Here is a 27596-nt window from a genome sequence, read left to right on the forward strand (position 1 = left end):
CCTTTAAATGGCCAACTGGGAATTCCTCTTGTGTGGGATGTTTCAGGAATAGAAGTCGTTGATGGCCAGAGCACCCTGTGATCCATTGATTCTTGGTCAGCAGAGTGGCCCCTCGAAGTGCCATTACCAGTTGGCTTAAATTAGAGCAGCACTGAGGTGTTAAATTAAATTCTGAACTTTGCTGGAGGCTAATCCACCCAGGGACAGGAAAGATAGCATAATGAAGTTATGTATCTTCTTGTTCCCTGCAATAAATGCTGGTAAATTAGCTAGAAAAAGGTGTTCTAAAGATTAGGAGAATATAATTTTGCAATAAATATGTTTAAAATAACTTTGGAGAATAGCAATGATCTAAATATTAAGTAGCACAAATTCTCCCCTGTGCAAGATATGTTCGGAAGAGATGATTGGCTGTCAGGGGGCTGGTTACAGCTCCTTGATTCCCAAGCTGTCATAGTCTTGACATAAATTAGACCAGTCTTGGGGTTGCTCTAATTTGATACTGCTGACTATGGTCCCTGAAAGATCACATTTCATTTTAGAATTAGCACAGAGTACTGGGGCTCCACTCTTGCTTCCCTACACTCCCATCATATCCTTTGCTTCCCTGGCACATCTCCTATTCTGGAAATGCAGGAGGATGGCATAGGAGCTTGTTCTGACTTTACACTAGTTGAGAATCCCCTCCACTGTGGGAATTGCCAGCTGGACAGTGGCAGCCAGATTACTTTCTCTCTGCACTATTCAGGCAGCAAAAAGGGATGGAACAATCGTTGAGAATCTGGTCCTATATGGCCAAGTAGGCCGATGGGTGATTTCATTAGCCAGGAAATGGAAATAAAGCTCCAAATCTCAGTCCTGTTAAGGCTCTTTTCTCAGGGCTTGTGTATTATTCTTCAAACACTCTCAAAAATCAACTAAAAAACTGGGCAGTAATTCCCCAGAAGCTTTTCCTGCTTTAGCCAGCCTGGAAGGGAGAAAGCACAGTCTTCCCCTTAGCTTTCCTTTGACCCAGCTGCTGCTTTTTTTTTATACTTTTCCCTCTGCAGCCATGTGACCAGCCAGGACCTGTTAACCCTTTTCAGGCTGCAGACCTTTACCCTGAGACAGTCCATTAAAAATAAAATCTTTTTAAAATATAGAATTTTACCTTCAGGTACAAGTGTTTTTACTGATGGAACAGGAACTTACTGCTGATGAAGATATTTCAAGGTAAAATTAAATTAATTTCTGCTTGTTTGTTCAATTTTGTGATACCCTGTAGTCTTCTGAAGTGCAATAGGACAGCTGTATTAATATGCAGAAATAGTTTGTCCTAGAAAAATTGTTCAAGTTCAAATGAAGAATATTTGACTCTTACTGCAGTACCAGGAACATTATATTTGGACTTTCTGTTTAAAAAAAATAAAACAAAAACCTCACCACTAACTACTAATAAATAACTATGTTAACTCATGTAACCATTTTTTCAAGAATATTTTTTACTTCGGCAAATAGTCCCATTGCAGTCAGTGGCTCTAGTTGCATGATTAAGCTTTACATATTTCTATAATGCATACTTTGGATTATTTTACATGGGGTCTATAAGGGTATTATGAAATATAATGAACATTTGTTTTGAAATATTTAAAAAAACATGAAAACCATATGTTTCTAGTTTTGTTGTCCATTCCCAGCCTCCCCTCACCCACAGTTTGTATAGTCATAGCTTTAGAGCAGTGGCGTAGCCAGGACAGGATACTTGGGTGGGCCCCAACTTGGGGTGGATGGGCAATGACAGGGAGCAGAGGAGGGGCGGGCAGGAGGGATCAGGGCCGCTTCCCCACCACCCTCTCCAGCTGGCCTTGTCGGGGGTGATGGACACGCTAACCAGGGACCCTTTGGGGCCCAGGCGCGCACCCAGGGAGTGGGACATCGGCGCTTGTCCCGCGCTGCCCCCGTGGCGCTCCAGCCGGGGAGTGGGGTCGAGGTGTGGGGGCTTGCGGGTGGGCAACGCCCGCCATGTCCCAACCCTGCTCCCTTGCTGGAGCGCCAGGCGGACGGGTGGAGCAGGGCAAGCGCTGGGGCCAGAGCAGAGCTAGGGCTGGGGGTCGGTGGGCCTGGATGCTAACTAGTTGGGCCGTGGCCACACCCCTGCTTTAGAGGCAGATTTTTCAAAAGCACGAAGGGGAGATACAAGCTCAACTCCTGTTTGTGTTTTCTTAGCTCCCTGCCAATAAATTGTATACTCAGTTGCTTGACAACACTTTGGTAATTATGAAATATACTCAAGAGACCAAATAACCAATGTCAGTCCATTTTATTAATATGGCACAGGAAATAGGTTCTGTACGATACCAGTCTCCGAAGAACAGTCCCATCCAGTGATGTTATATTCACCTTAGGCAGAAGGTGTGCTCCCCTAGTTACACGTTTTAGCTGATATTATTCATATGATTTTACAAGTGACACATCTCTTTACACAGCACTAAAATCTAATCCATCAGTTTGTCCCTTTTCCCTAACTTGTACTGTTCCTTCCTCATCTTTTTTTGGATACTAGCATTCCAGGTACTAGTCCATGAAGGTCCTCCCCTAACTTGTACTAAGACAGAGAATTAATGTATCCTGATTTTGACAAGTTTTTTATTTGTTTTATGCCAAATGCTTACTTCAGAAAATGCAAAGAGTTATGGGATACTTAGCATAAATGAACAGGACGATGGTGTAGACCAGTTTAGGCTACATCACTATCACAATATTTGAGCTTAATATTATTGGTGCTTAATGCATACTAATATATGGGGTGCAGATACTAGATATTATTAATATGATATATATTTATATACTAGCCAGCATATATTAGGCAACATTCCTTTTATGCCTTTGGAAATCTCTATCCAAATATAGTTAAGTCCACATAAATGGCATATTAAGTCTCCCACTTAAGCTGGATGGTTGGTTGCCTGCCAGGAACTAGATTCCACATGGTAAATTAAAGATCTGCATCTTTGTAAAACAAAATGCTAAGAGAGAACTATCCCATAATGGTGGAAAGTCATTATGACTATCCTGTACAGCTACTCATTATACTTTAATTTTAGAACTTCGGGCCCATCTGTTGCTGGCCTAGAGACAACATACACAGGAGGCAATGGCTTCTCCACATCGTACAACAGCCAGAGGTGGTTAAACCTTTACTTGTCTGCTTGTAAATTTCTGGACTTGGCCCTGGCATTACCATCTGAAAATCTTCCTCAGTTTCAGATGTAAGTAAACGGAGATAAAATAGTTTTCGTTTTTGAAAGTCTTGCTACTGTCTTGTAAAATTCTAATTTTTAAAACTTTTGTTTCCTTTCTCTTTTCTAATCCCCCTTCATGTATTAACCCAGAGCAACAGATTACATTTTCCTTACATAAAGACTTAGAATACTGTGGTGTAATATTTTCCCTATGTTACAGTAGTAAAGCTATGCTGTAATTAAGGTATAGATGGCTATTCTATCCTAACTCCTTGTCTTTCAGTGTCTTAGAAATTTCATTTGGGCTGAAATTTGCCATGCTTGATTGTGGCCCAAAGGTGGTTTTTTTTTTTTTTTAGGGAAATTTGAAGACTGACTGTCCTGTTGTTTTTAACTGTGCATGTAAGACATTGACAGCCCGTGCATCAGCTGAGAATTGCTAGAGGACGGGAGCTCTGCTCTGGCCGCTTTATTCTCTCAATATACCCTGTACTGGAAGGTGTAGGAGTCAGCTTGGCCAATTGTATGCCAGTTGAGAAATCCCCTCCGCTGGGGTAATTCTCACCTGGCCAGCTATGGCATGATTATGTTGCCTTTGTATTGCTCAGGCAACACACAAGGAATGGAACTGGGGCGAACAATCTGGTTCTGTTTTCCACATGCATTGTAACGGGTGTATAGAGGACCTCATTTATCCCTGGTCTACTTACATTTATCTGAATGGAATTACATTATTCATAATTTTATTTGTAGCATTTAAAATGGCTTTTGGTGATAGTACTAATTGTAGAACTTATTACAGGACATAATCTATTTATTGGAGTAGAATTCTTAGCAGGAAGTTCAGTGTATCTGTGTTCGGAGTAAGGGGAAGATGGATTGTTAGCAGAACATCTGAACGTCTCCGTCCTTGCCAAAAAGAAGCCACATGCAATGTGCTAACCTTTTTAAAGGGGAACTGAAATGTTTTTCTAAAATAAATGTAAACTAAGTTCCAAAATCTTTAACAAAATACACATGTATCTTTAAAATTACAGATCTGTTTTAAAAGTGAACTAAAAGGGTTTGTTTTATCAGCTCTAAACAAAAAACAAACAAGCTGGCTTTCCTCTTTCCCCTGAATTGCTGACATTTCATATGTCTAGATCAGAGCTTGGAGGTGCATACCCCCTTTAGCTTTAAGTGTCTGAAATATGCACAGTGCTAACAGGAGAGAGACAGAGCTCTGAACTCATATCTTTATGGATAAGCAAAATAAGTAGTGATCAAGTGGTGCATTTTAAAAATGATTTCTTTATTTGTAATTTTAAGGGTACTTGGGTATCTTGCTTTTGTTAATTTTCCAGCATCCAAAAGTATGCTTACATGCCTCTCAGAGACTAATTTAGACAGTATCTGTTCAGAAGACCGTACAATCTAAACTTGACACGAATCCTGCATGATCTGCTTGCAGGAGGTTGCTTTTTGGGGATTAATGGCCTAGCCCTTCGTTATGGTGTCCATGGGTGTAAATTGCCCTCTCCAAGATTCAGATGGGCTTGTGAATATTGGGCCTACCTGAGATCTGCCTGCAGAAGCTAAAAGATGGAGGAGTTGTTACTTGTCACCCACTGAAGATCCCAGTGATGGGGCATCCAACCCCAGAACAAAGCAGGATGTATGATTGACTGCATATCCCAACTCTTGCCTTTGGGTGATTCAGAGGGACTGACTCCTTGCCACTGCATTTAAACAACCTCTGCAGAATTCAGTCAGCTCTAACTGCCTTGTTTGTAGGAAGAATATGTGGGGTGAAGGAGAAAGTGGGCTGTGCACATTGCAAATCTGTCAAGGTCCACCAAAATTCGTAAGCCTACGATGATTGTATCACTAGAATTTTGAATCCACCCTATTTTCTGGGTAGGCTCAGGGTCCCAACTGAACTGTTCACTGTCCTACTTTCCGTTAGTAACCAAACCATATGACAATGGCTTTCAGTAAAGGATTTTTAATAGGTAATTTTCTTTGTTCATTACTGTGCATTCATAGAAACATATTAGTCTTATTGGATCAGACATTAGTCTGTCTTGTCCTGCCTCTTGTTGTAGCCAATATTTGATTACTGAGGGAAGGCAATTTCTTCAACTCCTACTACAGGGCATGATGCACTTAACCAATTCTACAGTGATCAGTGGCAGAGGCTGTTGGCTCACAACTTGGTTTTACCTTCCAAAAGAGCTTCCAGACTTGTGGCTGAACCAAGAAAAGTACAGCACTAATTTGCAAATATACAAAACTACCTCAGGTGTTTTTTGCACATTTCAAAATCACTGTAGGTTTTCTTTGGACAGAATAGTGACCTGAGTACCATTTTGCTTCTCCTCCTCCTCTTCCTTTTGTTATCCTGAATCGGTCCTCCAATTGTCAGTGAAGAAACACAAGAGGGAAAAGGAAACACTGTTTTATTTTCAGTGTTGCTGTAGTCTCTTTCTCTTTTCTGAAATTACATCTATGATACAAGCCACCTTTTCTTCCTCTCCTGAAGGAGCCTAATTTTTCTTTCTTTATAAGGAAATCTGACAAGGTTTTATAGATCCCTCATTTTTATGATAATACATGGGGTTCTAGCTAGCTTAAAAGTCCCGTTTGATATGAACAACCTGTGACTATGTTGCCTCTTGACAGGTATCGGTGGGCTTTTATTCCAGAAGTGTCAGATGATTCAGGTTTGGAGGTACGAAGACAGGGCACACATCAAAGGGAATTTAAACCATATGTGGTACGATTAGCAAAACTGCTGCGGAAAAGAGCAAAGGTATTTACTTTTTCCCTGTTTTGTTTTACTTTGTAAAGCTGCATGTACAGTAACTAGCAGCACTGTTCACTTTTCTATACAAAATTAAAGGGGCACTGCCAAGTGTGGTAGCATGCTTATGTTTGAATGAAAGTCTCAAATCAAAGTGAGTCTCAAATAATGAAAAAATATAATTGGGTATTTGAAATATACTTTGTTCATTAGTTATGACATAGCCAATTACATCTTTTGTCATTAATAAAAGATAATGAATAAAAATTATACTACTGTACCCTCTAAACCCTAAATATATTTTAATATAAAATCCAGCCACTTTCTAGTAGCTATAGCTGTTTATAGACAATTTTATGATAATTTACCTACTAAAATAGAAAAGTGTTTCAGCTCCTGGAAAATGCTCACAAATATCTAGAAACCAAACTTTATTAAAAAATAAAGTAATTTGTCTTAAAACTAGGCAGAGCCATGAAGGGCTGGGTTTCTAGCTTTGTAAGGCAGTTTTAACACCTGAAACCAATAAAAGCCAATTTTAAGTCTTCAGGCAAAGTAAAATATGTGTTAGCAGAAGTAGAAGATTTACTGAACTGGAGATATGAACAGGATAAACATGTAAACAGCTGGTGCTTGTTGTTCTTCTGGTGGCCTGAGAGAGGGAGGCAGGGAACAATGGCAGCAGCTCTGAGTGGGAGAACTCAGAGGAATGGAGGAAAATGGGTTGGGGTACTTTGTGAAGAGGGAGAAGAGCTGAAAAGGAGAGGAGCTCTTTCAGTTTTGCCAGTCTTCCATTATTCCAGTGGGTGAGGGTGGGCAGCCATCACCAGTGGAACAGAAACATTTTGGAGACTTGTCCTCCATCCCCAAGCAATTGCGCCATTGCCTTTCCACTGGGATTATTTCCACTAACACTTATAAAACACAAACAGCAGAAAGAGATAGAGAACTACCTATGTTGTTGAATCTCTTGCTGGCTGGAAAGTGAGGGATTGAACAGAGGGCCAGCTGACGTGGGGAAAACACTAGATGGTAGCTTTGAAAACATTTGTCGCTACTAGGGTGGAGATGGAACTGAGAACAAGGGCAAAGACTGCAAGGGGGAAGAATGGCTTCGCAAGCTTAGACAAACGATAAAAGAGAGAGGAGAGGACATTTCAAAGTTTTGCAGGGATGCTAACTTTGAGTTTATTCTTGGAAGCCCATCTGAATATTGTTACACCCTGGTGACGGCATGTGTTGGCATACTGTATTTAGCCACGCCAGGAAAATTTACTTCTCACTGAACTGTCTCTTTCGGGGGGAAAAAATATTGCTGTGTGAAAATGTGTGGGGCAATTTAGGGTTGTAGGTATATATGTAGCATTAAACCAAAGGCTCAAAACCTACAGGAATTTCAAGCAAAATATGTGGTGCAAGTCAAGTCTCTTCATTATTTGATGAGCTAGGAAAACGACCCCCATAAGCTCCTCTTCCCACAGTGCAATGCTAATCAGACAGTATATTCCTTGCTTGATGTTTGAAGGTATCGTATTCTTCATCACTTAGGCATATGATGCATTCCAAAATAGTCTCTCCGACTGATTTATAATATTAATTCTCTGCTGGTACGTACTGATGTTGAGATCCACATTTTTTAAACTCATTAGCTTTCACAGTGTGTTTCAAGAACTTACAAAGTTTCCAGAAACTTCTAGAATCCTCTAGTCAAGGCAGCAGTTACAAATTGTGAACCACAAACTGGGAGTACAAGGGTGAGAGGAATGGGAGTGAGATAATTAATACCAGCTTCCAGTCTATTGTTTCTTTCTAATTGCAGTGGAAGAATACTGATGAAGATAGCAGTGTGTTTCTCTTGCAGTGTACAATTTATTGGCAGGATGTGTCACTTGAGCTTACTTTATCTTCAGGACACCTTGACTGATAGCGAGATTTATGCAGTTTGATGTTCCTCAAGCACTTGTGGCTGAAGGAGGTGTGTTCAGTCAGCATTATGACAAGAAACAGAAAAACATACTGGAATTTCTTTCTGTCATTAGCCTCCTTCTCCACACACTAACTCCACAGTCTGATACCCCCAGGTTATGACTGAAGACAATGGGCCCTTTTGGGACAAGAACTTCTGGTAAAACTCAACACCCAAATTGCCAACTACAAAGCCTTCATGGCTAAGTATTATTTTAATTTATGGAACACCGTCTGAAAGTTCTCCTCTTTCCTTCCACAGGACAAGCAGGAGGACTTTAAAATGATGATTTTGGAGGGAGTGGAGATGGCCAAGCATCAGGTGAGGGTGGCCTTTGATGCTTGAGTTGTGAAACAAAAACTTATTTGTCACCACCTGATGCTCACAGCCATGTGTGGTATCTGGATTTCAATAAGAAATGCAAAATGGGATAACTCTCTTCAGAGGACAGAGTTAAGGATATTTGGATGAAGACAAAAGAATAGAGTCCTAAATACCTCTATTTACGTAGATGACTACAGAGAAGAGTATTTTTGTTCAGCCAGCTTCTCTAAGTAAAAGGGATTTCAAGAAATAGATTTATTTGCAAAAGGAATACAACCATCATAGAATTTAAACAACAAAACTACTTCTACCACACATCAGAAACCAAGCACATACCTGTGTTCTAATCTCTGTGTCAAATTACCTGGCATTTACCTATCAGACAAATCAGTGGAATTTGCTTAAATACCAAGGTGAAGAAATGCCACAGAAATGGCATAGATGGATTTTGTACTTCATTGATCACATCCAGACAGATGAGTGTAATTTGCAGAGATGCACTTTGATTGACCACTTCCAGCACTACTCCACTAATGTTTGTAATGATTAAATGGTGGTAATTATTTTTGGAACAACTCCATCCCTAAGTGTTCACCTTGAGGCAATGCTCTCAAAATCAACTTTGTAAATTCCCTTCCTCTCTGAATACGATGCTAATTAAAAGGTGTTTTGGGTTTTTTTTAAATCAATAATTTAAGTTTTAAACCTATTTCTCCAGCTGCACTGAACGAGACAAAGTTGAGTTACGACTTGGCCAAAGTAGTAATTTTTTAAAAAGGCAGGGGGTCAGCAACTCATTCTGTATTAGAATTGCTCTAACTTGTTACACAGCCTGTTTTTACTCAAGAAATTTTACCAAATAAGTGACACAGTTTTAAGTCACATCAGACAAGAGAGGACTAAACCATTTCACTGCTGAAGAAAAATACTAAATTTAATATATTGTCCTGCATTTTGAAGTCTGTTTTAATATAATGGAGATGTCCCCATAGGTCTTAATTTCCAAAAGATGCTTAATGTTATTTAAAGGGTAAAAAATATGTTGTTCATAGAATATAATATTTTGAGTAAATCTGTGGTTACCCAGAGGCTGAAACATGAGTAAACAGTAAGTAATTCTCTTCTCACACCACCTCTTCTGATTTTCACATCGCCTGATGTTAGGGGCTTCTCAAATTGCTCTCATGCCGTCTGCTCAGGTCCCATAGTGTTTCCTTTGATAATTCTCCATTCTCCACTCCTTATTCTGACTGTGCTACAGCCACAGTGGGAGGGGAAGCACAGATCAGAGGCATTTCAAGACATGACTCATTGATGTAGTGCTTTTCCTCTTCCTCCCTCCCTCAGGAACAAGCACCAACTACTGATACAACACAGCTGGGTACATCTGCTTTGTGGCAGAAGGAACACTGCCAGTATACTGTACTGCAGCCACATCCTCTCAAGTTTTGGCATAGTCATGGTCGTTTTGTAGCTTAGGGTATAGTGATAATGGTAATTTGGATCAAAAGGGGAACTGATGGTTAAAGACTACAATGTAATACACAGTAGGTATTAGAGATTAATGCTATAGAAAACCCTAAAGGAGGGATATATATACATATATGCACACACCCTTCGAACTTTTGGCTTATGACTGCTGCCTTTAGTGGTGGGGTTCCAGAAATTTCTTCTGTCAAACAAAGCCCAGAGCACACATACGTAACCTAAGTGTGTGGACAATGTCTTCTGAGAGACATACATTTCAGGTAAGTAATTTAACTTTCACGCAGTGTGAGAAATGATGTGTATTTGGACTCTAAATGTCAGACGTATGTTAGCAAACATTATTATAGAAATAAATGTCTTTGCACAGCTGATCTCCTGAAATAGCAGGACTGTTGCTCTCCAATAAAAATGTTTAATTTCTATTTTAATGTCTCTGTTCTGGGATTTGTATCTTCAGTAATATTGGCAACAGGCTGAGATAAGAACACTGATGCCAAAGAACAAGTCTGCTTTAGTAGATGACTTAGTGTATCTCCAGGATATGACTGTTCCAAACAGAGAGGGCAGCATTTAACAGCTGTTCTGCTGGTAACAATGTACTGAAATGTTTTAATCTCTTATTGTTCTATGTATTTTGCTTTTGGGTGTTCTCTACTATTTCATATTTATCTGTATTTACAGAAAAACCCAGAGGAGGACAGCTCAGGGAAAACGTTAAGTTGGGAACCAGGTCATTTGCTGTTAACTATCTATACCGTCCGCAGCATTGAGCAGCTTCTCCCTTTCTTCAATGTACTCAGCCAGGTTTTTAATAGCAAAGTCACAAGCAGATGTGTTGGACACTCAGGGAGCCCTGTCCTTTACCCAAATTCTTTCCCCAGTAAGGACATAAAAATGGAGAACCAAAAAACATTCTCCAGCAAAGCAAGGCAAAAAATTGAAGAGATGGTTGAGAAGGATTTTCTGGAAGGTGTCATAAAAACGTGAGCTATAACTGGTACTATTCAGCTTAAAACTAATGTAATTGTTTAAATGAAATGCTATATCTTTCAAAGTTGTATAGTTTTCTTTTCTTACTCTGTATGTAATGAACACTTCAGGTTATATTTAATTTAAATATTTGTAAATATGAGACCAATTCTGGATGTGGCCTGAATCAAGTTTAAATATTGTTGGCTCATATTGATTATGGTGCCTAATATTTACAGTAGCTGTGTTTTGTTGTCTTGAGTTCTGTCTTTAAACAAACTACAAAATACAAGTTGCACATTTTTCACTTTGTTTCCAGTTTCTTTGTGTTCACAGTTTCTCTAACTCACCAGAAGTTGCTGACACACTTTTTCTCAGCAATCGTTAAACTGGCAATCTGCTAGTTCCTCAGTGATGGTCCCTAGTCTATTTTACTGTGGGTCATGCATATGTACTATGCACCTACCCAAAGAGTTTATATAGCATTAAAATGAAAGGTGCTTTGCCTGTGCTGAAGCAAGAATTATCAAAACACATTACTAAAATACTTCAGTTCTGTCCATTAAGACCAGACATTTAAAGGATTAAGTTACATACTATTGCTATCTGCCACTGTCCAGTAGTACATGCCACTCAATATTTCCTTGAATCACATGAGAAATGTTATGAAATGGATTCCCCTGAGCTTTAGCCCTAAGCTTCACTTTATATGCATACTAGAAAGTCTCAGCTAGGACAGATTTCTTCAGGGAGTAAGGGGAAATGAAATTGACACTGGAGAATGTTGAACAGCAGCTTCTGTCATGTGCCTGTGGTTTGGAAAGACTAATCTGTCCCTAGCAGAGGATACAGTAACTTTCTTCCTACTGAGGAATAAATGTGAGCACAGAAATCTCAAAATGAGAGACAACAAATGGAGCATGGAATTCAATTTCTAGTATTAAAGACTGAAATAATATCAGGCTGGGAACAGACAGGTAAACTTGGACCTAAATGTTAGTGTTCTCTGCTATGTGGTTACAGTCATTTACACAACATTATTTGTGTAATACCAGTTGAGGTGCTTGAAAGAGCACTTGAGGACAGGTACATCTGGGAAACAGTAGTCTTTAAAGTTTTAGAGGTGATCACTGGCCTGGTTAACAGCTGAAAACAGCAACATAAGGTCTGCTCAGCATCAGTTAAAAAGGAAGTGACTACACACTAGCTTAGCAAACGTGGAACCACAAAGCTGTATGATGGTATGCCTGTGTACTATTCTGGCCCGTAGAGAGCCAGAACTCAGATGAATAAATCCTTGCAGAAAGCAGGATTCTTGTACAAGGCAGCGTTATACCTGCTCTCAAAATTGAAGGACACCAAGCAAAGGGACAAGGTACCACTGCAAACTAAGCTAAAACAAGGGTTGTAAAGTCTCATGGGACGGTACCAGCTTGTGGCTACTGTCTGTATTCTACATGAAGAGAAGCTAGAGTAGAAAAGTAGATTTAAAAAGAGAATTTCTAAATTGTCTCTAGACACGAAATCCAGTTTCAGCAGTTGTAATAGGTGAAGTTCTCTGCTTCTTTGGGAATACAAAGGTCTAAATCTCTCGTAGTGATGTGCAAACCTTTTTCATGAACAGAGTATATGGCTTAGAGAAGAGTTCTGCGTCCCTTAACCAACCATTTATTGTGATTCTGCCATCCAACACTGATAATTGTGGTAGGCAACGTAATATTTCTTACTCCTTAGCAGCAGTCAGTGAGAGGTTTCTCACACTATCTGATGATAATCAGTTTGGGTTAGCAGTGCAGCCAGTGGGTAAGGTATCCACACTGGGTATTATGAGAGCTGGCTCCTATTCTTTGGTTGATTAGAGGGAGCATGTCACTTAACGCCAGTTCTGATATTGTACTTCAACAGAAGCAAAAAGGTCCAACAAGGCTTAAAAAAAATCACAATTCTCTGAGCATTAAGGATAAGGTATAAGAATATTCTTTTTGTTTTAAAAAAACAGGAGGTTTGATTTGTTATTACTGACTTGTTAAGTTCATGCTTAACATGAAGGGGGGAGGAGGGGAATTAATAAAGAAAGCAGGTTTAGGTAGCATGACCAAGGCTGTGTCCTTCAACATACAGGCTGAGGTGGTTCTCCTATTCCACCAGCTAGATGGTAAACAGCAAGGCTTACTTCATGTGCGAGGGAATCTGCATTCTCCTATAGATAGTTAAAAAAAATAAGGAATAGTTATACTATATTGTAAGCACTGTTCATTTTATCCGAACCTTAACATTGATGACTTGCGGGCAGGATGTGGTGGGTTTTTTTTGGACCTGTGTATGTAGTGCTTGTAGGAAGCTGTACATTTAAGGCTCATATATCAGTTAATATAATTATAGCAATACAAGCTTTCCAAAGATGCCACCTCTCCTCTGAAAAAGCCACTTTAGGGCAAGTTCAGTTTCTACAGCCACTTATTCCTTGGTTTCTTATAAAATAGCCAAAGACTGTCAGTTATAATAGGGTTTTCTGTGGTGGTGTCCTTGTTGCCATGGGGGACCAGATCACAATTACTAATTTACTAATCCACAGAAGAGCCATGAGATAGGAAGTAGAGAGTCGTTGACAGCCTGGGCTGGATCTGAGCCACTATGCGCTTGTCAAGATTGGGCACAGGGAGGAGATTTTCTTTAAACATCACTGAAAGTGTATTTAAACACACAATGTAGACAGGCTTTAATGTCTTTAGAAGTCATGTTAGCTGGTCATGGTAAAGCCTAGGCTCATCCCTGTAGACTCAACAAGGGGCTTGGAAATATTTGAAAGAAAACACACAACCCTAAAATTGCTTCATCTACCTATCAGGTTAGAGCTCCTCACTTAAATTTCAGAATGTGAATAAAAATAAAAAAAAAAGTGTCATCAATATACAGGCTCTCTCGCCCGCTCTCATCACCCCAGTTCTAGTGGTGCTGTCTCAGAGGACTTCATTGCTTAAACAATACAACTGCTGTAATGGGCAAATTGTTTCAGCTCTGACCTGTGTGTCTGCTTCAGAGTATACACGCACTACATCTTCTGTTCCTGATGGGCGGACAAAAGCTCGTGACAGTCTGTACTTCTTTACAAGTTCATCAATTTTTTCTTGTAGTCCTGGGGGTGCAACTGCACGTCTCTCAGCATCTGTTGTGTCAATGACTCGTCTATCTGCAACCTACAGTGGTAGGACCAAACATAAAAAGCTACCCTTCTAAAATTAGTTTCCTGTTGGGCCTCTGATTTGTCATTTAATCTGATTTGTTGCTTCAGTAAGTGAAGTTCTCCCTGGTCGTCTTTGTCATTTCTCCTAGCTGGATTTGAATTACAGTAAGAATATCAATATGGCTTAGACAGTTTCATATCTTCAGGATGCAGAGGGGAAGGCCAGCGAGTAGATGAATGCAGGGAGGGTCTCCTCAGAGAGACAGAGGACAGGCACTGACCACTAAACTCTGGCCAATGTTACAGTATCACTAACCTTAACTTTCAGCTGTCGGTTGGGAAGATCTCTGTAAATGGCATCCCACTGTTGCACCGTCAGACCCTTTAGAGCCAAGATTGCTTCAATCACTAGCATGTCTGAGATGGCATCACCCACAGTCTATGAATATAAAGAAAATAAAGGCGTCTTCAATGACAATTAGAAAATCCAGGGTATTCTGTTGAATTTGTTCGAACAAATCTAACAAAAAAAATAAAACTAAGGAGTCACTGAAAATGCAGGAAGATTACTGGGTGATTTTCATTACTAGGAGCCATGGCAGGAAGTTAAGAACTAGAGACGATACAGCATACTTCACCGGAATGCTAGTTTTACTAAAGATGAATTCTAGTAGTAAATTAACTCCAATAAATGGGAGGTCAGATTCAGTGAGGACAGGCGACTTGTTCCCTCCCTACACTTGCTCTGGCATCAGAACTCCACTTAAAGGTGACCTGCAAAGGATAATTTGGACTTGTGCCTTAAAAGGAACCACCTCAATAAAGTGGGATACTCTCACCATATGCCTGTTCACTCCTTAGCCTCCGGGATAAGACAACCAAAAAAATATCAGCGTCCACATGGATACAAGGGCCTACGCATGCCATCATCTCACTTCAGATCAACAACCTTCAGATGAAAGTTACTTTTGGTTGAATTACACCAGAAAGGTAAACCAGTAATGGCATGTGGGTCTGAGGTGTCATTCTCCAGTCTCCCAAACCATCCAATCCCCTTCCTCTTCTCTAGCTACAAGCGCAGAAGACCGGACTAAATGGACGTTTTTTGCCTTTGTATATGTGGAAATCTTGACATCTTTCAAAGTGAAACGGTTACTATTCAAACAGGTCTTCCTTTAGTAGTGCAAGTGTGGGGACGGGGGGTTTTACAAAGAGAATAGCGGGTTCCCATAGCTGTCTGCCTAGCCTGGTAGGATGTTAAATTAGGCCATCTCCTTCCATTGGCCTAATTTGTCATAATGTGCTGCCTTCCTCCACAAGATTTTCCACGCACTCCTCCCATCCTGTCACTCAACACCCCAACAGGGTTAGCCCCCCTGCATCGGAAACAGAGCATCTGCTTTTTACATGTCAGCTCTTACTTGATTAATCAGGTCAATGGTATTTTCAAGCATCTTCGCAGCTTCTCTTTTTTGATTCTCCTTTTCTTCTTTTGCCATGTGTCTTATTTTCTCTTCAGCAGCTTTACTAAATAATACCTAGAAAAAAAGATGAGATAATAGGATGTATGCGATCAACAGACATCTCTAAACAGTACATACAACAAATTTGATCTGTTATGCCAACTAAACCCAATTAGTCATCTCTGGTTTTCACTTCCATGAACTCCTATGTTTAGAATCCTGAACAGTTAGTGGCAGGGGGAAGACAAGAGAGAAGGAGAGGCGATTAGCAGATAGAGGTAAGGGGAAGAAGTTCTATTTGGATTTGGAAAGATGCTACTTATTTTCAAGCTAACTTGGTTGTTAAGTTTTATACATACTGGCTTTAAAACTCAACTAACCCTATAATGCCCCATGTGAAAGTACTTACTGTTCCATGTCCATTTGCCTCAAAGTAAACTCCAATGTCAAATTCCTGGGCCTTGTGATGTAAATGCTTTACTCCTGTTTTGGTACAATGAACAGGCACCTACAGCCCAGAGATATAAGAAAAGCATAGACAAAGTGGCATGAAGTCAAAATCCTGAGTAGATGGTAGGAACACAGGATTAAACTGTTTCCACTTATCCGCAAGATTAAGCATCAGGAAACTAGCTACAAGCTCATTGATGATGAGCGTTTAGTACATATACTACTTTTTGTAGTCAAAGTGATTAACAGAAGTTATCTAATTCTCACTGCAGACCTGTTGGGTAAGTAGCTTCCTCATTTATCCATCAGTAATGGCAGGATAAAAAAGATTAAGGGTAGGTACCCAAAGATACATGGCGTTGCACCGCCGAACCCCCCCCCCGCTCTCCCCCCTGCCAGCTAGTGGAATTCTCAGGTGCCCAAGGCTCCCCAACTATGCATGGGGAGAGTTAGCAGCCTAAGGAAGGGCTCCTCAGCAGTTAGGGAGCTGCCTGTGCAAGACAGGATTGAATTGAAGATTAGAGAGATGGTGCTCAAGTGCCTCAACCCACTCAGAATTCTCAGCCATGAGCCCTGTCCTGGAGTTAGCTGCCTAAGCCACATCAGCTACTTAGGTAGTCCATGCCCAAGCGGCCAAAACCCAGGCCTTTTTCAGGAGAGGGGGGCGCTCTATCTACGAAGGCAACTGAAAGGCAGGTGCCGAGAAAGCCTCACTAAGAAGATGCTGCTCCAATATCAGGACCATAAATAATGTTTTAAGGCGATCAGGCCTAATCCGTTTCCCTCAGCTGTCTCAGTGTATAATGGACTCTGAAGTGCTCTAAGGGTCAGAAAACTTAGATGATTTTGTTTAGTATTTTCAACCCAACTTTTAAGCTGGCTAGAACTGGTACTGAAGTTCCTCCCCCACCTTTAAAGTCTCATTTATCACCAAGAATTTAAATAGTTAATGAAGTTTAAAGCAAAAAAGTTTATTCCATCTTAGGTCTGCCTAGTGTCCGTCACTGTAGTACTTTACTGATGCTTTTTTAAAGGTAGGAAGCAATTGTGAAGGAGATGGAGAGAAAAAGATTACTTGATACCTTCATGGTTTCCTCAAGATAACATGTAGAGCTCCCATTAGCATATGCTGTTTGTACCACTGCCATCTTTAGAGTTTGTCCTACCTGAGCAGATGGAAAAGTAAAAGGCTTAAGGGCACACATAAATCTTCAGAAAGGCACAGTATAAAGGAAAAGCTAAACTAGGATTTTAGTTCAAGATGAGAACAGAATATTTAATGAGGTGAAAGACTTTCAACACACAGTATCTGTTCTCCTGCCGGACTTCCAGAACTCGGACACATTTGGGAATCTGAAGGAGGTAGTGGCTCAGCTCACAAGACACAGAACTTTCTGACATTAAATCACTACTGTGAACCTGGCAAAGGCCAGTTCCAGTCAAAAGTGGTTATCATTGGATATTGTGTCTGTGGCCCCAGGAGAAATGAGTTTATGTCCATCAGAGAAACCGACACTAACTGGAATGTGCCTTGGCAGGGCAATCTCAGAGGCACCAAGGACCAAGTAGGCATGGAGACTGGAACTGCTCTTTTCACTCCCAGTGGACAGTGGGATTGGATGCTCCAGGTCTGTCTATGCAGCACCTTTCACAATCAGTAAGAACACGAGAACGCTTCATAAATGCATTCCAAGGTAAATCAAATGCAAACTGGGTTCACAGGAATTTTCCAAAGGAAGGGGAGGGTAGGATTGCCTTACTTCAGGTCAACGTGGAGTTAAAAGGGTGAAGAGGAGAAGAGGTAGGAAGACACCTCAGCTTCTCAGCAGTAAAGTGAAATTTAAAAGTAGGGTAACTTTTTTCTAGACAAGGCATCATGGTTAAGAAGGTTTTTTTTTTAAATGTAATTTTGCATCAGTATGCCACTTTAGAAAGAGCACCTGTGTGCTTACATATGCCCAAGGCAACCCCCACCTTCACTGGGTGAGATGTATGTTTTACAGTTTGGGGCAAAGCAAAACCCTTTACTGTATAAGTGAAATTACCTGGATAAGAAGTTCTTTAATGAACGTGCTAATTAAAGTTGCTATTTTATCTCCATCCACAAGATGAAAATGGCCAGCAGTATCATTATAGTAATAAACAATTCTGTCTGCATCTCCATCAAACGAGCAGCATCTTTCGTTAGGTTTGATTTCTAGTCCTATACACATGGAAGTACAAACAAATTAGATATGGAATGGGAAGCAGAGCTTTAGTTATTCTAAATATATATATGTGAAGTCTCAAGAAAGAGATTAGTTATATACATGCACACTCTAAATGTGAAAAACTTAGTAGTATGAGAGCAAGAAGTTGATTTTATTAAGTAAATCCCACCTTGAACTCTTCTAATCAGGGAAGTTGCACAGAATGGAAGTTGCAAGGAAAAAGTGCATCTTCAGTTTGAAATGAAAAACTGAAAATTCAGTCCCTATAGCTATTATTGTTATACCACCTTAAAAAGGTCAGGTTACAAAGTCTATATGAAATATGGTCTCAGAGCCATTCCTAGTATATTCTGTTAAATAAGTAACGAACAGCAATTATGGTACCAAAAATAGAATCCAGCCCTCCCAAAATGTCCACATCCCTCAAACATATGCCTAGCCACCAAAGAGTATATAGGAGCTGCATCCTAGTCATCCAAGTCAGAAACATCTAGTACTCCCTTTGTAATCCACAGATGTGAGCCAACGCCTGCAAAATGAGATAGATGGACTTCACCTCAGGATGGAAGTAGAAAAATTGGGAAGCAGCTAGATGTCAGCTTGGTGCACGCTGCACCATAACCAACCCTTCCCTCATAAGACCTCCTTTACAGACTGACTGGAATGAAGACATGGCATCTAGTTGGTCTAGATCCATAAACCTCCATGTATCTTGCTTCAAATTAGGAAAAACTTTTTCATTAGGAGGGTGGTGAAACACTGGAATGCGTTACCTAGGGAGGTGGTAGAATCTCCTTCCTTTGAAGTTTAAGGTCAGGCTTGACAAAGCTCTGGCTGGGATGATTTAATTGGGGATTGGTCCTGCTTTGAGCAGGGGGTTGGATTAGATGACCTCCTGAGGTCCCTTCCAACCCTGATATTCTATGATTCTATGATTCAAATTCAACCCTCTTCTACTTGAGTAGAGTACTATTCATCAGCATTTCCACAGAGTGATTATACATGGTGAATCCACTATGCGTTTTTGCCTCTTCCCATGGTTTTTCCACTTTATATCTCACTGTCTATAGGCTGAATGGACATTAACCCTTCTGCATCAAAGGTTCCTTTCTTCAAGACATTTTGCATCACCTGCTTTAGGTATGTTCTCATTTCTTCCCTCGTGTGTCCCCTTGTTAATGCTAGTATTAACGAGTGGGAGTTCAAAGCGTATCAAGTGAGCCCACACTTCCATGAAACCTTTTGACCATTTAATCTACTAAACTGGTGTTATATGGCAATGTTTTTTGGTGGAAGACTCTTGGATACTACAGGCTTCTATAGCATCCATTATTAAGATCATATATTAATGTTTTGCACCACTTTGAGATAAGTGGATATGCTGGTCATACAATACATCGGAGCAGAGAGTTTGTTTTGCTCTATGTTTTTACAGGGCCAAAACTGTTTAATACTCACTAAAAGAAATAGCCATGTGACAGACAGCCAACAGCTACTGCCTAGCAATATAGTGCTCAAACAGATTTACAAGGGAAACTAGTTATTTTTCTCCCAGACTTTATGATCCTTCCCTTGTTAGGTCATTAAGAGGAGTTAGGAGAGCTAAGAGGGGAGTAGGAAGTAAGAGAGATTCCCTGGGGACTTTCATGCTAAAGAATAAGGCTTCTTGACATCCTATTGCTTGATTTTAGTGATGTCAAGAGCAGAGCTTCTAAAGAGGGAGGATGGGAGCGCCAAGCCTCCTCACCCAATCCCAGAATCTCTTGCAGGATCATTCTGGTTCCTGCATGAGAGAAGAGCAATACTCAGCTTTTATCCTCTCAGTTACCAAGACATTCCATCCAACTCCTCCCGCCCTTTGCCATCCCTTCTCTCAAGGGAGTTGACACCTGAGTGAGACAGTGCAACTGCAGCTGGCAGATAATTTAGCATGTCCCAGGGGCATGGAAAAACCTTAGACCAAAGTTTGAATGTGAACAACTAAAGACATAGGAACGTACATCCAGTTAGCCACCTAAACAAAAGTGGCCGAGTTTCAGAGGTTCTGTGCCTCCTGTGTTCCTAAAGATTTCAGTGGGGAGTTGTAAACACTCAGCACTTCAGTGAAATCAGGTGCCTAATACTGGATTTACACTCCTAACTTAAGACACTCAGGTTTGAGAGCCATGGCCTTAATTTCAGTCTATGGATGAAGAGGCACCTTACCCTATGAAGTGGCAATAGCTTTCTCTCCCTAGCTTGTGCTAGAGCAGAGGTGGGCAAAACTATGGCCCGCAGGCCTGTCCTGCCCTTGAGCTCCCAGCTGGGGAGGCTAGCCCCTGCCCCCCCCGCTGTCCCACCTCCCCCGCAGCCTCAGCTCACTGTGCTGCCAGTGCCCTGGGCAGCAAGGCTGCAAGCTTCTGCTGGGCAGTGTGGCATGCTCCAGCCGGGTGGTGCAGCTGCCAGTCCTGCTGCTCTGAGTGGCATGGTAAGGGGGTGAGGAGCAGGGCAGGGGGGTTGGTTGGATAGGTGTGGGAGTCCTGAGTGGCCTGTCCAGGGGTGGGGGTGTGGATAGGGGTCAGGGAAGTCGGGACAGGGAGGGTTGGATAGGGCATGAGGTCGCAGAGTGGGGGGAGAGGGGGAAGGGGAGGAGGATGGAGGACAGTCAGGGGACAAGGAGCAGGGGGAGTTGAATGGCTTGAGGGTTCTCAGGAGGGGAAGTCAAGGAGGGGGTGGGGGCCAGGCTGTTTGGGGAGGCACAACCTTCCCTACCTGGCCCTCCATACAGTTTTTGGCCTGAGGGCCACATCAGGGTTTGAAAGTTTGCCCACCCCTGTGCTAGAGTGACTCTAAAATAGCCACCCACTCCCTGACAGTGGCTGCTATGGCGATCCCAGCAGTGGCTAATATAAAACTCATACATGGGCAACTGGTGGAGCCCCCTTTAGGGGAGGCTAGTCCCCGGGCTCCACCCATTCTGCCCATGCCTCCTCCCCCCCCCCTTTGCCAGAGGCCCGAGTGCCTCCCACTCAGAGCCCCAGGCTGGTTGAAGCCCCAAGCCCCCCACCCCACCCTCCTGAAAGAGCCCCAAAGAGCCACTTGACTATTATACCCACAGTCCATGAAGTCAGACCTACAGAGGTGGCCTCCTTTCCCCAGTTGATAGTTCAAAAAAACCAAACAAACAGAAACTGAGTAAGCAAGACCAATTTTACAAGAGGACTGAAGCCTGGAGTTCACCATGAGCTAGCAACTCCAGAGAAGGAGGATGGTTCTACAGCAGAAAACAGTATAGTCTTAGGAACCCATTCCTAAAGTCTGGTTAATCTCTCCATTTTTAGAAGTTGTAACCCATGGTTTTATTTTATGCACCTTGCATGATTTGGGCTAAGTCATCTCTTTACAAGCCTATCTGAGTCAGATAGTGACAGGATAACCTTTATCCCAACCGTTCCTTAAAATCCTTCAGAAATTCTCTGCCACAGTTCTGGTGCTCTCTTAGTTACGTTCATTCACTTTGGGTTGTCAGGACATAAATAAGTTCACTCTGGTCCTTAAGCTTAGAGTAATCTCTTATTACTTTGATGATTTACAGCATTAAGGAGTTCCACAAAGATCAGTCACCTCTTTCTGGGGAAGTCATGCATTTCTCTTTTTCTGTGCTAAGTCTTGTGCATTGAAAGCTATTACTGAGTAGGCTGCTTAACACAATTTGTATTCTAAAAGGGTTAGAAATGTAAATTGCTGATTACATACCTAGAGGAGGTTTCTGATGAACTTTCACAAAGTCTGCACCGCATAAATGATTGAGTTTCTCTTTGGTTCCATCATTATATAGGTGAATTAGCAGCTTCTTTGGAAGGTAACGTTCCATTTCCTTTAGTTTCAGGGCTCCTATACCATTTGCACAATCTATCTTCAGACACATCTGGTCATCTTCAGAGCTGGAAGCCTTCACACAGGAGAGGGGAAGGAGAGGTGTTAACGTGAACTATAATATTCTGGATAAAAATCAATAGCTCTCTCAACTCCCCACACCAGGAGACAAGCAGGTCTGAAGTGTTCGAGCCATTTTTTAAACTTGTACACAGAAAATATCCATTGCTTATATTCATGTAAATGTGCAAACTGAATTATTTAGTGTGAATGTAACAGCCCTCACTTGTTTTGTCAGCTCCCCAAAAGCTTTGGATAGTTTCTGGTAGTAACCTTCCACTGTTGCCTTCCCATAGTCTTCTTGAGTATTTTGACAGCAGACCATGTAATGCAGCTGTGGTGTTGTCACCAGACCATAATCTAATATAAAACAAGTCACAATATTAAAAGAATAGAAGAGTCATTCCTGTTTAGATTGTTGTTCACAATGTTGGTCCCAAAATATTGAAGAGACAAGGTGGGTGAGGTAATATCTTTTTTTGGACTAACTTCTGTTGATGAAAGAGACAAGCTTTTGAACTCTTCTTTAAGTCTGGGAAAGGTATTCAGGCCTGGCCTACAAAAAAATGAGGTCGGTTTAACTACGTCCGTCAAAAGGTGTGAAAAATCCACATTCCTGAGCAGCATAGTTAAGTGGACCTAAGTCCCTGCGTAAACAGTGCTAGATGGTGAATCTTTCCCCTTGGCCTAGGTAGTGTCCACACTGAATCACTACCGCAGCACAGCTACAGGAGTTCTGCTGTCGTGTTTTAAGCGTAGACAAGCCCTCAGATGGTCACAGCTAAATACAAGGTGGAGCAGATTACTTAGTGTAAGTAGTTAAATATTCTAAGAGACCATACAAGGTCAAGTGGACTGTTAGCATCCCTGCAGTCATGGGACAAAAGAAGTGTGTGTGGGGAGGGGGAGAGAGGAAGAGACCTGTTAGTGGGTTACAGATTGTTGTGATACAACCATAATTATAGCGTCTTTAATAAAGACCATGATTTTTAGTGTCTACGAAAGTTAGGAATTCCCAGGTTCGTCTTTTCAAGGTGTCACAACACATTCAAAAGATGAGCCTTTGGAGCACCTTCAAAAGATGAGCTCTGTGTAGCTCAAAAGCTTATCTTTGCCATAAGAAGCTGGCCCAATAAAATCATTACATCACCCACCCTGACTCCTATTTAGAGACATGCGAAGTATTTCCTATAATATATGGTAGTAAATATTGTAAGAAACTCATCTGAAAAAAAAGTTCTAGTAAAATTATATAGAGAAGTCGCCTCTTACGTTAAAATCATCCCAACACACAAATTCACTATAAGCAGCAATGGAAATGGCATCTGAGCTACAACTTTGGGTCTATGTTATATTTCACACTTACATAAAAACTTCAAATATAAAGCATAAGTTTAAACGTCAACATACCATGATATTGACCACCTAGAGCAGATACACCATCTATTACTGACTGTGAAAGTTTCTCACTGCTATGTCTGAAAAAGAATAAATACAATCACCACTGAATGCATCCGATGAAGTGAGCTGTAGCTTGGTTAGTCTCTAAGGTGCCACAAGTACTCCTTTTCTTTTTGTGAATACAGACTAACATGGCTGCTTCTCTGAAACCTGTCACTTTTTAAACAAACACTATGCAGAAATACAAACCTAGGCCTCACTCCTTTGGCGAGATCCGCACAGGTGGAGAAGTCTGTCAACATGGATCTCAATGCAGAATCAGATTCCCATATGACATTTATGCAATTCTCTTAAGATTAGGCAGCTGATGTAGTAATGGTAACACTAAAAGACCCAATCTAATGCCCTCTGAAATCAGAGGAGGCCATTCCGTCCTCTTCAGTGGGCTCTGGATTAGGCCCAAGAAGCATATTGTGTGTGGAGAGTTAAACATGGTACTGTAATAGGTAGATTTAAAATGAAACATGTGAAGTGTGCTGTGCTGCCCTTATATAGAGTCTTCCATTCTATGCATAGAAATTCCAGCAGATATAGCTGCCTGTGAATGCAACTTGGGTAGTTCAATACAGTCAATATATAAATATATCTATATCATTTTTCAATTACCTGGTGTCTCTACCAATAAAAACTGAGGCATGTTCGCGCAGTTTCACTGCTTCTTTCTGGCAGATCTCAGTCAGTATGCTCTGTATTTCTTGCTCTTCTGCATTAGCTAGGCGTGTAGCATATTCTTCCCAGGCAGAGGTCAACATTTCACCCAGAGGATCGACCAATTTTACACCATTGTCTTCCTTAGAAGAAAATAAATGTACTAAGTCTAAAAGTGAAAAACCCGTAGAGTCTCTTTAAAGACAGAAGATAAATATAGATACATCACTATGGCTTCATTTAGGCCTGAAGTGTTCCTAATAAAAGCGACCAAACAAATCCACACACAGCCGAAATCAGTAATATAATCAAAATATTAAGTCACTATTTTTCTGGCAGTTCTGTAAAAAAGGATCAGTTGATATCAAAGTGACAGGCTTAGCGATTCCATAGCCTCAAATATCCTAAGAGCAGCAGATAAGTAAAGCAAATACTTCACTTATAACTGTTGCTTCGTGAAAGAAAATGTCAACTTAAGAAAAACAGATTCAGAGTTTGCTGAAAGGGTTTGAGATCTCTCAGATGTACTGCCAGCTTCTCATGCTCATAAGGTCCCATATTGTAACGGTTTTTCTTCCAAAGCGAAGGGAAGGAAAAACTACAAGCAAGAGTGGGGGTATGAGTTTGTGTGGCAAAACAGCTTCCAGCATGCAATTTGTGGTCAATGGGACTATTCACATGGTTAAATTAAGCACAAATGTTCACACGATCTGGCCTGTAAATGCTTTCAGTCTCTGCCAGCTCAGAGATTTTGACTCTCCTTTGGCTGATATCATCTATTTTCCTTTTTTAACAAAGGATACAATCAGAAATATTCTTACTTCAGGATTGTGAGATGCTGTAACCATGACTCCAATAGTAGATTTGGTCTGCCTGGACCTTAGTACTGCCAGCAAACCCATGCGATACATGACATGATCCAGATGTCCTGCCTTGGTACGAAATCCAGCAGTTCCATACTGAAGGCTAAGTCCAGCTGGTTTCAGGTGTAATGCTGAGTACTTTGCAACTGCCTCAAAATCCATTTCTATAAAAGGAAACTGTACAGATGTTATCAGTAACGACTAAAATCACCATAATAAACTTCTCATATTACACTTACCTTGTAAACCCACAGATATATTGAAAAAACAACAAGGAGTCCTTATGGGACTTTACAGACTAACAAATTTATTTGGGCATAAGCTTTCGTGGGCCCATGGAGGCTTATGCCCAAATAAATCTGTTAGTCTGTAAAGTGCCACAAGGACTCCTTGTTGTTTTTACTGATACAGACTAACACAGCTACCACTCTGAAACAGATATTCTTATCTGTTTAATTCAATATAAGTCTCAGAAGACAGATAGAAACAAGCAGCATTTACATGAAAAATGCTTTTAGTTTTTAAGGATGTTTATTTATGTAGTAAAAACATTTTAAACAGCAACTTAATCTTGAAGAAAATCACTCGAGGGTTTAAATTAAGTCTACATATATTCATGCAAGATAGGGTTTTTTTTATGTTTAACTATTGTTAGAGTCAGGGTTATTAGATATTTGAATTTAAATTAACCCCATGTAGAGGGTACACACACAGACATTCACACCCCAAAACTAATGATAGGTTTGCAGCGGAAACACCAGCATTATAGCCTGGGAAGGAGCCTCCACATCACCTGCATACCTTAAACAGAGTCTGTGCCAGCCCCACAAGCCAGTAGAGAGAAAGAGAGAGAGAAAGAGAGAAAGACTGGGCCAAGTGGGGATTCTGTTACACTGATCCAGTGGCCCTAGTGCAAGTGGCAGAGAAAGACAGTGTTTCTCATTCCGGACAATAGCAGGCAGAGGGTATTTTGGCTGCAACACCAGGTCAAACTCCCAGTTCAGCGGTGAGCCAGATTTCTTTCCCCAACATACTCCAACCATGTAAAGTCTATTACTTCTTTTTCTTCTTCTTCTAATATCCAAGCAAAATTATTATTTGTATTGTGGCAACTCTTAACGGCTCCAACCATAGATCAGGGCTCCACTGCATTAGGTGTTGTACAAAGACAAAACCAAAAGCATCCCTGCTCCAAAGACCTTACCAACTAAGGCTATGTCTACACTGCACACCGTACAATGGCACGGATATGCCACTGCAGCCGCGCCGTTATAAGGTGTGCAGTGTACTCCCAGTGACAAAATAAAACCACCCCCAAAGAGGGGCAGCAGATTCATTGCCAGGAAAGCGTCTCCCGGCAACTTAAATGCTGTCCACACCGACGCTTTTCATCATTAAAACTTTTGTCATTCAGGTGTGTTTTTTTCACACCCGAGTGACAAAAGTTTTGAAGACGAAAGCGTAGTGTAGACATGGCCTGAGAATAACGCAAGAAACGACATATGGGTTCAACTAACAGACAAGCAGAATACAAAGTAACAATGGAACAGTACTGGTCAGCATGATAGGGATAACAGTGCAGAAGTTGCCTCCATTGTTGACTTTTTGTCAGATGAGAATGTTAAGAAGGGATTGGAAATCAGGGAGGTGGCCTTGCACACATTTATGGGAGACAGCAAGAAGGTGTTCATTAGAAAATGTAAACTACTGGGTGATGCAGGCTACCATAGTTGGCACGAGAGACAGGAGAGCACTGCTCAATATAGGATTACCATATGTCCAGGTTTTCCTGGATATGACCTCTTTTTTGGTTCTCCATTCAAGCAAATTTTTGAAATAAGAACAAACATCCTTCATTTTCCCTTGCTCATCCTTTTCCCTTGCCTTCGGAGTGGGCCGGCTGGGTGCCCAGCTCTGAAGGCAGCGCTGCAGCCAGCAGCAGCACAGAGGTAAGGGTGGCATGACAGGGTATTGCCACCTTCCTGCCCTCCCCCAGGCACCGACTCCATGGGCGCTCAGCAGGTTCTGCAGCAGAGGGGGAGGGGCGGGAAGAGACAGAGTGAGGGCAGGGCAGGCTGGAGGGAGGGACGGGCGCGATCCTTGGGGAAAAGGGGGAGGGAGTGGGGGCGGAGCGCTCCCTGGACAGAAGAAAGTCCGCCCCTCCGTGCCCGGCACGGTCCCCTGTTTGGGAACTTTAAACAAGGAGCGGCCTCGTTCCTCCCGACTCACCCCTGTGCGCTGACACCAAGCGGGGAGGTAAAAGGTTTCGGGACAGTCCCCAGCGAGCAAGGGGCGCACAGAGGGGCCAGCGAGCCGCCGCGCCCCCCCGGGAGACGCGCCCAGCACGCACCAGCCCTGCCCACAGGGCCAGGTCCCACCCCTGCCACGGGATCCTGCCCAGCCCGCTCTGCCCTCACCCAGGCGCGCCTCGGACGCAGACCCCGCCGCCCAGCCCAGCAAACGGCGTCCCCGGGCCCCCAGGCTGCAGCGAGAGCGCCGAGCGCCGGCAGCACAGACCCGCCTTCCTGCCGCGAGCCGCAGCCGCTGCCGACGTGGCTTTCCGCGGCCGGACGGCTCAACCCCCCAGTTCCCGGATTCATGCGCAGCCACACCCCCTGACGCCGCGCGTAGCCAATCAGAGCGCGGCAG

At 41.9% G+C, this 27596-nt stretch overlaps 2 protein-coding genes across 6 annotated transcripts in view; one reads left to right on the plus strand and one right to left on the minus strand.

Moving 5' to 3' along the window:
• Positions 1 to 11060, plus strand: part of DOP1A (DOP1 leucine zipper like protein A) — a 123104-nt gene extending 112044 nt beyond the window's left edge. For 3 of the 4 annotated variants that reach the window (XM_077812749.1, XM_077812748.1, XM_077812750.1), the window contains exons 34-38: positions 1157 to 1212; positions 3084 to 3248; positions 5886 to 6015; positions 8234 to 8293; positions 10466 to 11060. In XM_077812749.1, coding sequence (XP_077668875.1) covers positions 1157 to 1212; positions 3084 to 3248; positions 5886 to 6015; positions 8234 to 8293; positions 10466 to 10771 — 717 coding nt within the window. In that variant the 3' untranslated portion in view covers positions 10772 to 11060. The remainder of the gene's footprint in view (positions 1 to 1156; positions 1213 to 3083; positions 3249 to 5885; positions 6016 to 8233; positions 8294 to 10465) is intronic. The other variant, XM_077812751.1, reaches the window with a different exon arrangement.
• On the minus strand, positions 8537 to 27493 carry PGM3 (phosphoglucomutase 3). 2 transcript variants are annotated; one of them, XM_077812752.1, is made up of 13 exons: positions 27365 to 27493; positions 24906 to 25124; positions 24043 to 24227; positions 23386 to 23453; positions 22202 to 22335; positions 21796 to 21991; positions 17896 to 18053; positions 16933 to 17016; positions 15810 to 15908; positions 15359 to 15475; positions 14254 to 14376; positions 13777 to 13950; positions 8537 to 12953 (listed from the first exon to the last, which is right to left on the minus strand). In XM_077812752.1, exons 2-13 carry the CDS (start codon positions 25107 to 25109, stop codon positions 12864 to 12866), a joined length of 1632 nt encoding a protein of 543 aa, XP_077668878.1. In that variant the 5' UTR covers positions 25110 to 25124; positions 27365 to 27493; the 3' UTR covers positions 8537 to 12863. The 2 variants fall into 2 exon arrangements, with proteins under 2 accessions (XP_077668878.1, XP_077668880.1); XM_077812754.1 differs by having other exon boundaries at positions 24906 to 25111; positions 27365 to 27490.
• Between the last annotated feature and the right edge of the window lie 103 nt (positions 27494 to 27596).

The sequence above is a fragment of the Eretmochelys imbricata genome, chromosome 3 (assembly GCF_965152235.1).
Source record: "Eretmochelys imbricata isolate rEreImb1 chromosome 3, rEreImb1.hap1, whole genome shotgun sequence".
Classification (NCBI taxonomy): domain Eukaryota; kingdom Metazoa; phylum Chordata; order Testudines; family Cheloniidae; genus Eretmochelys; species Eretmochelys imbricata.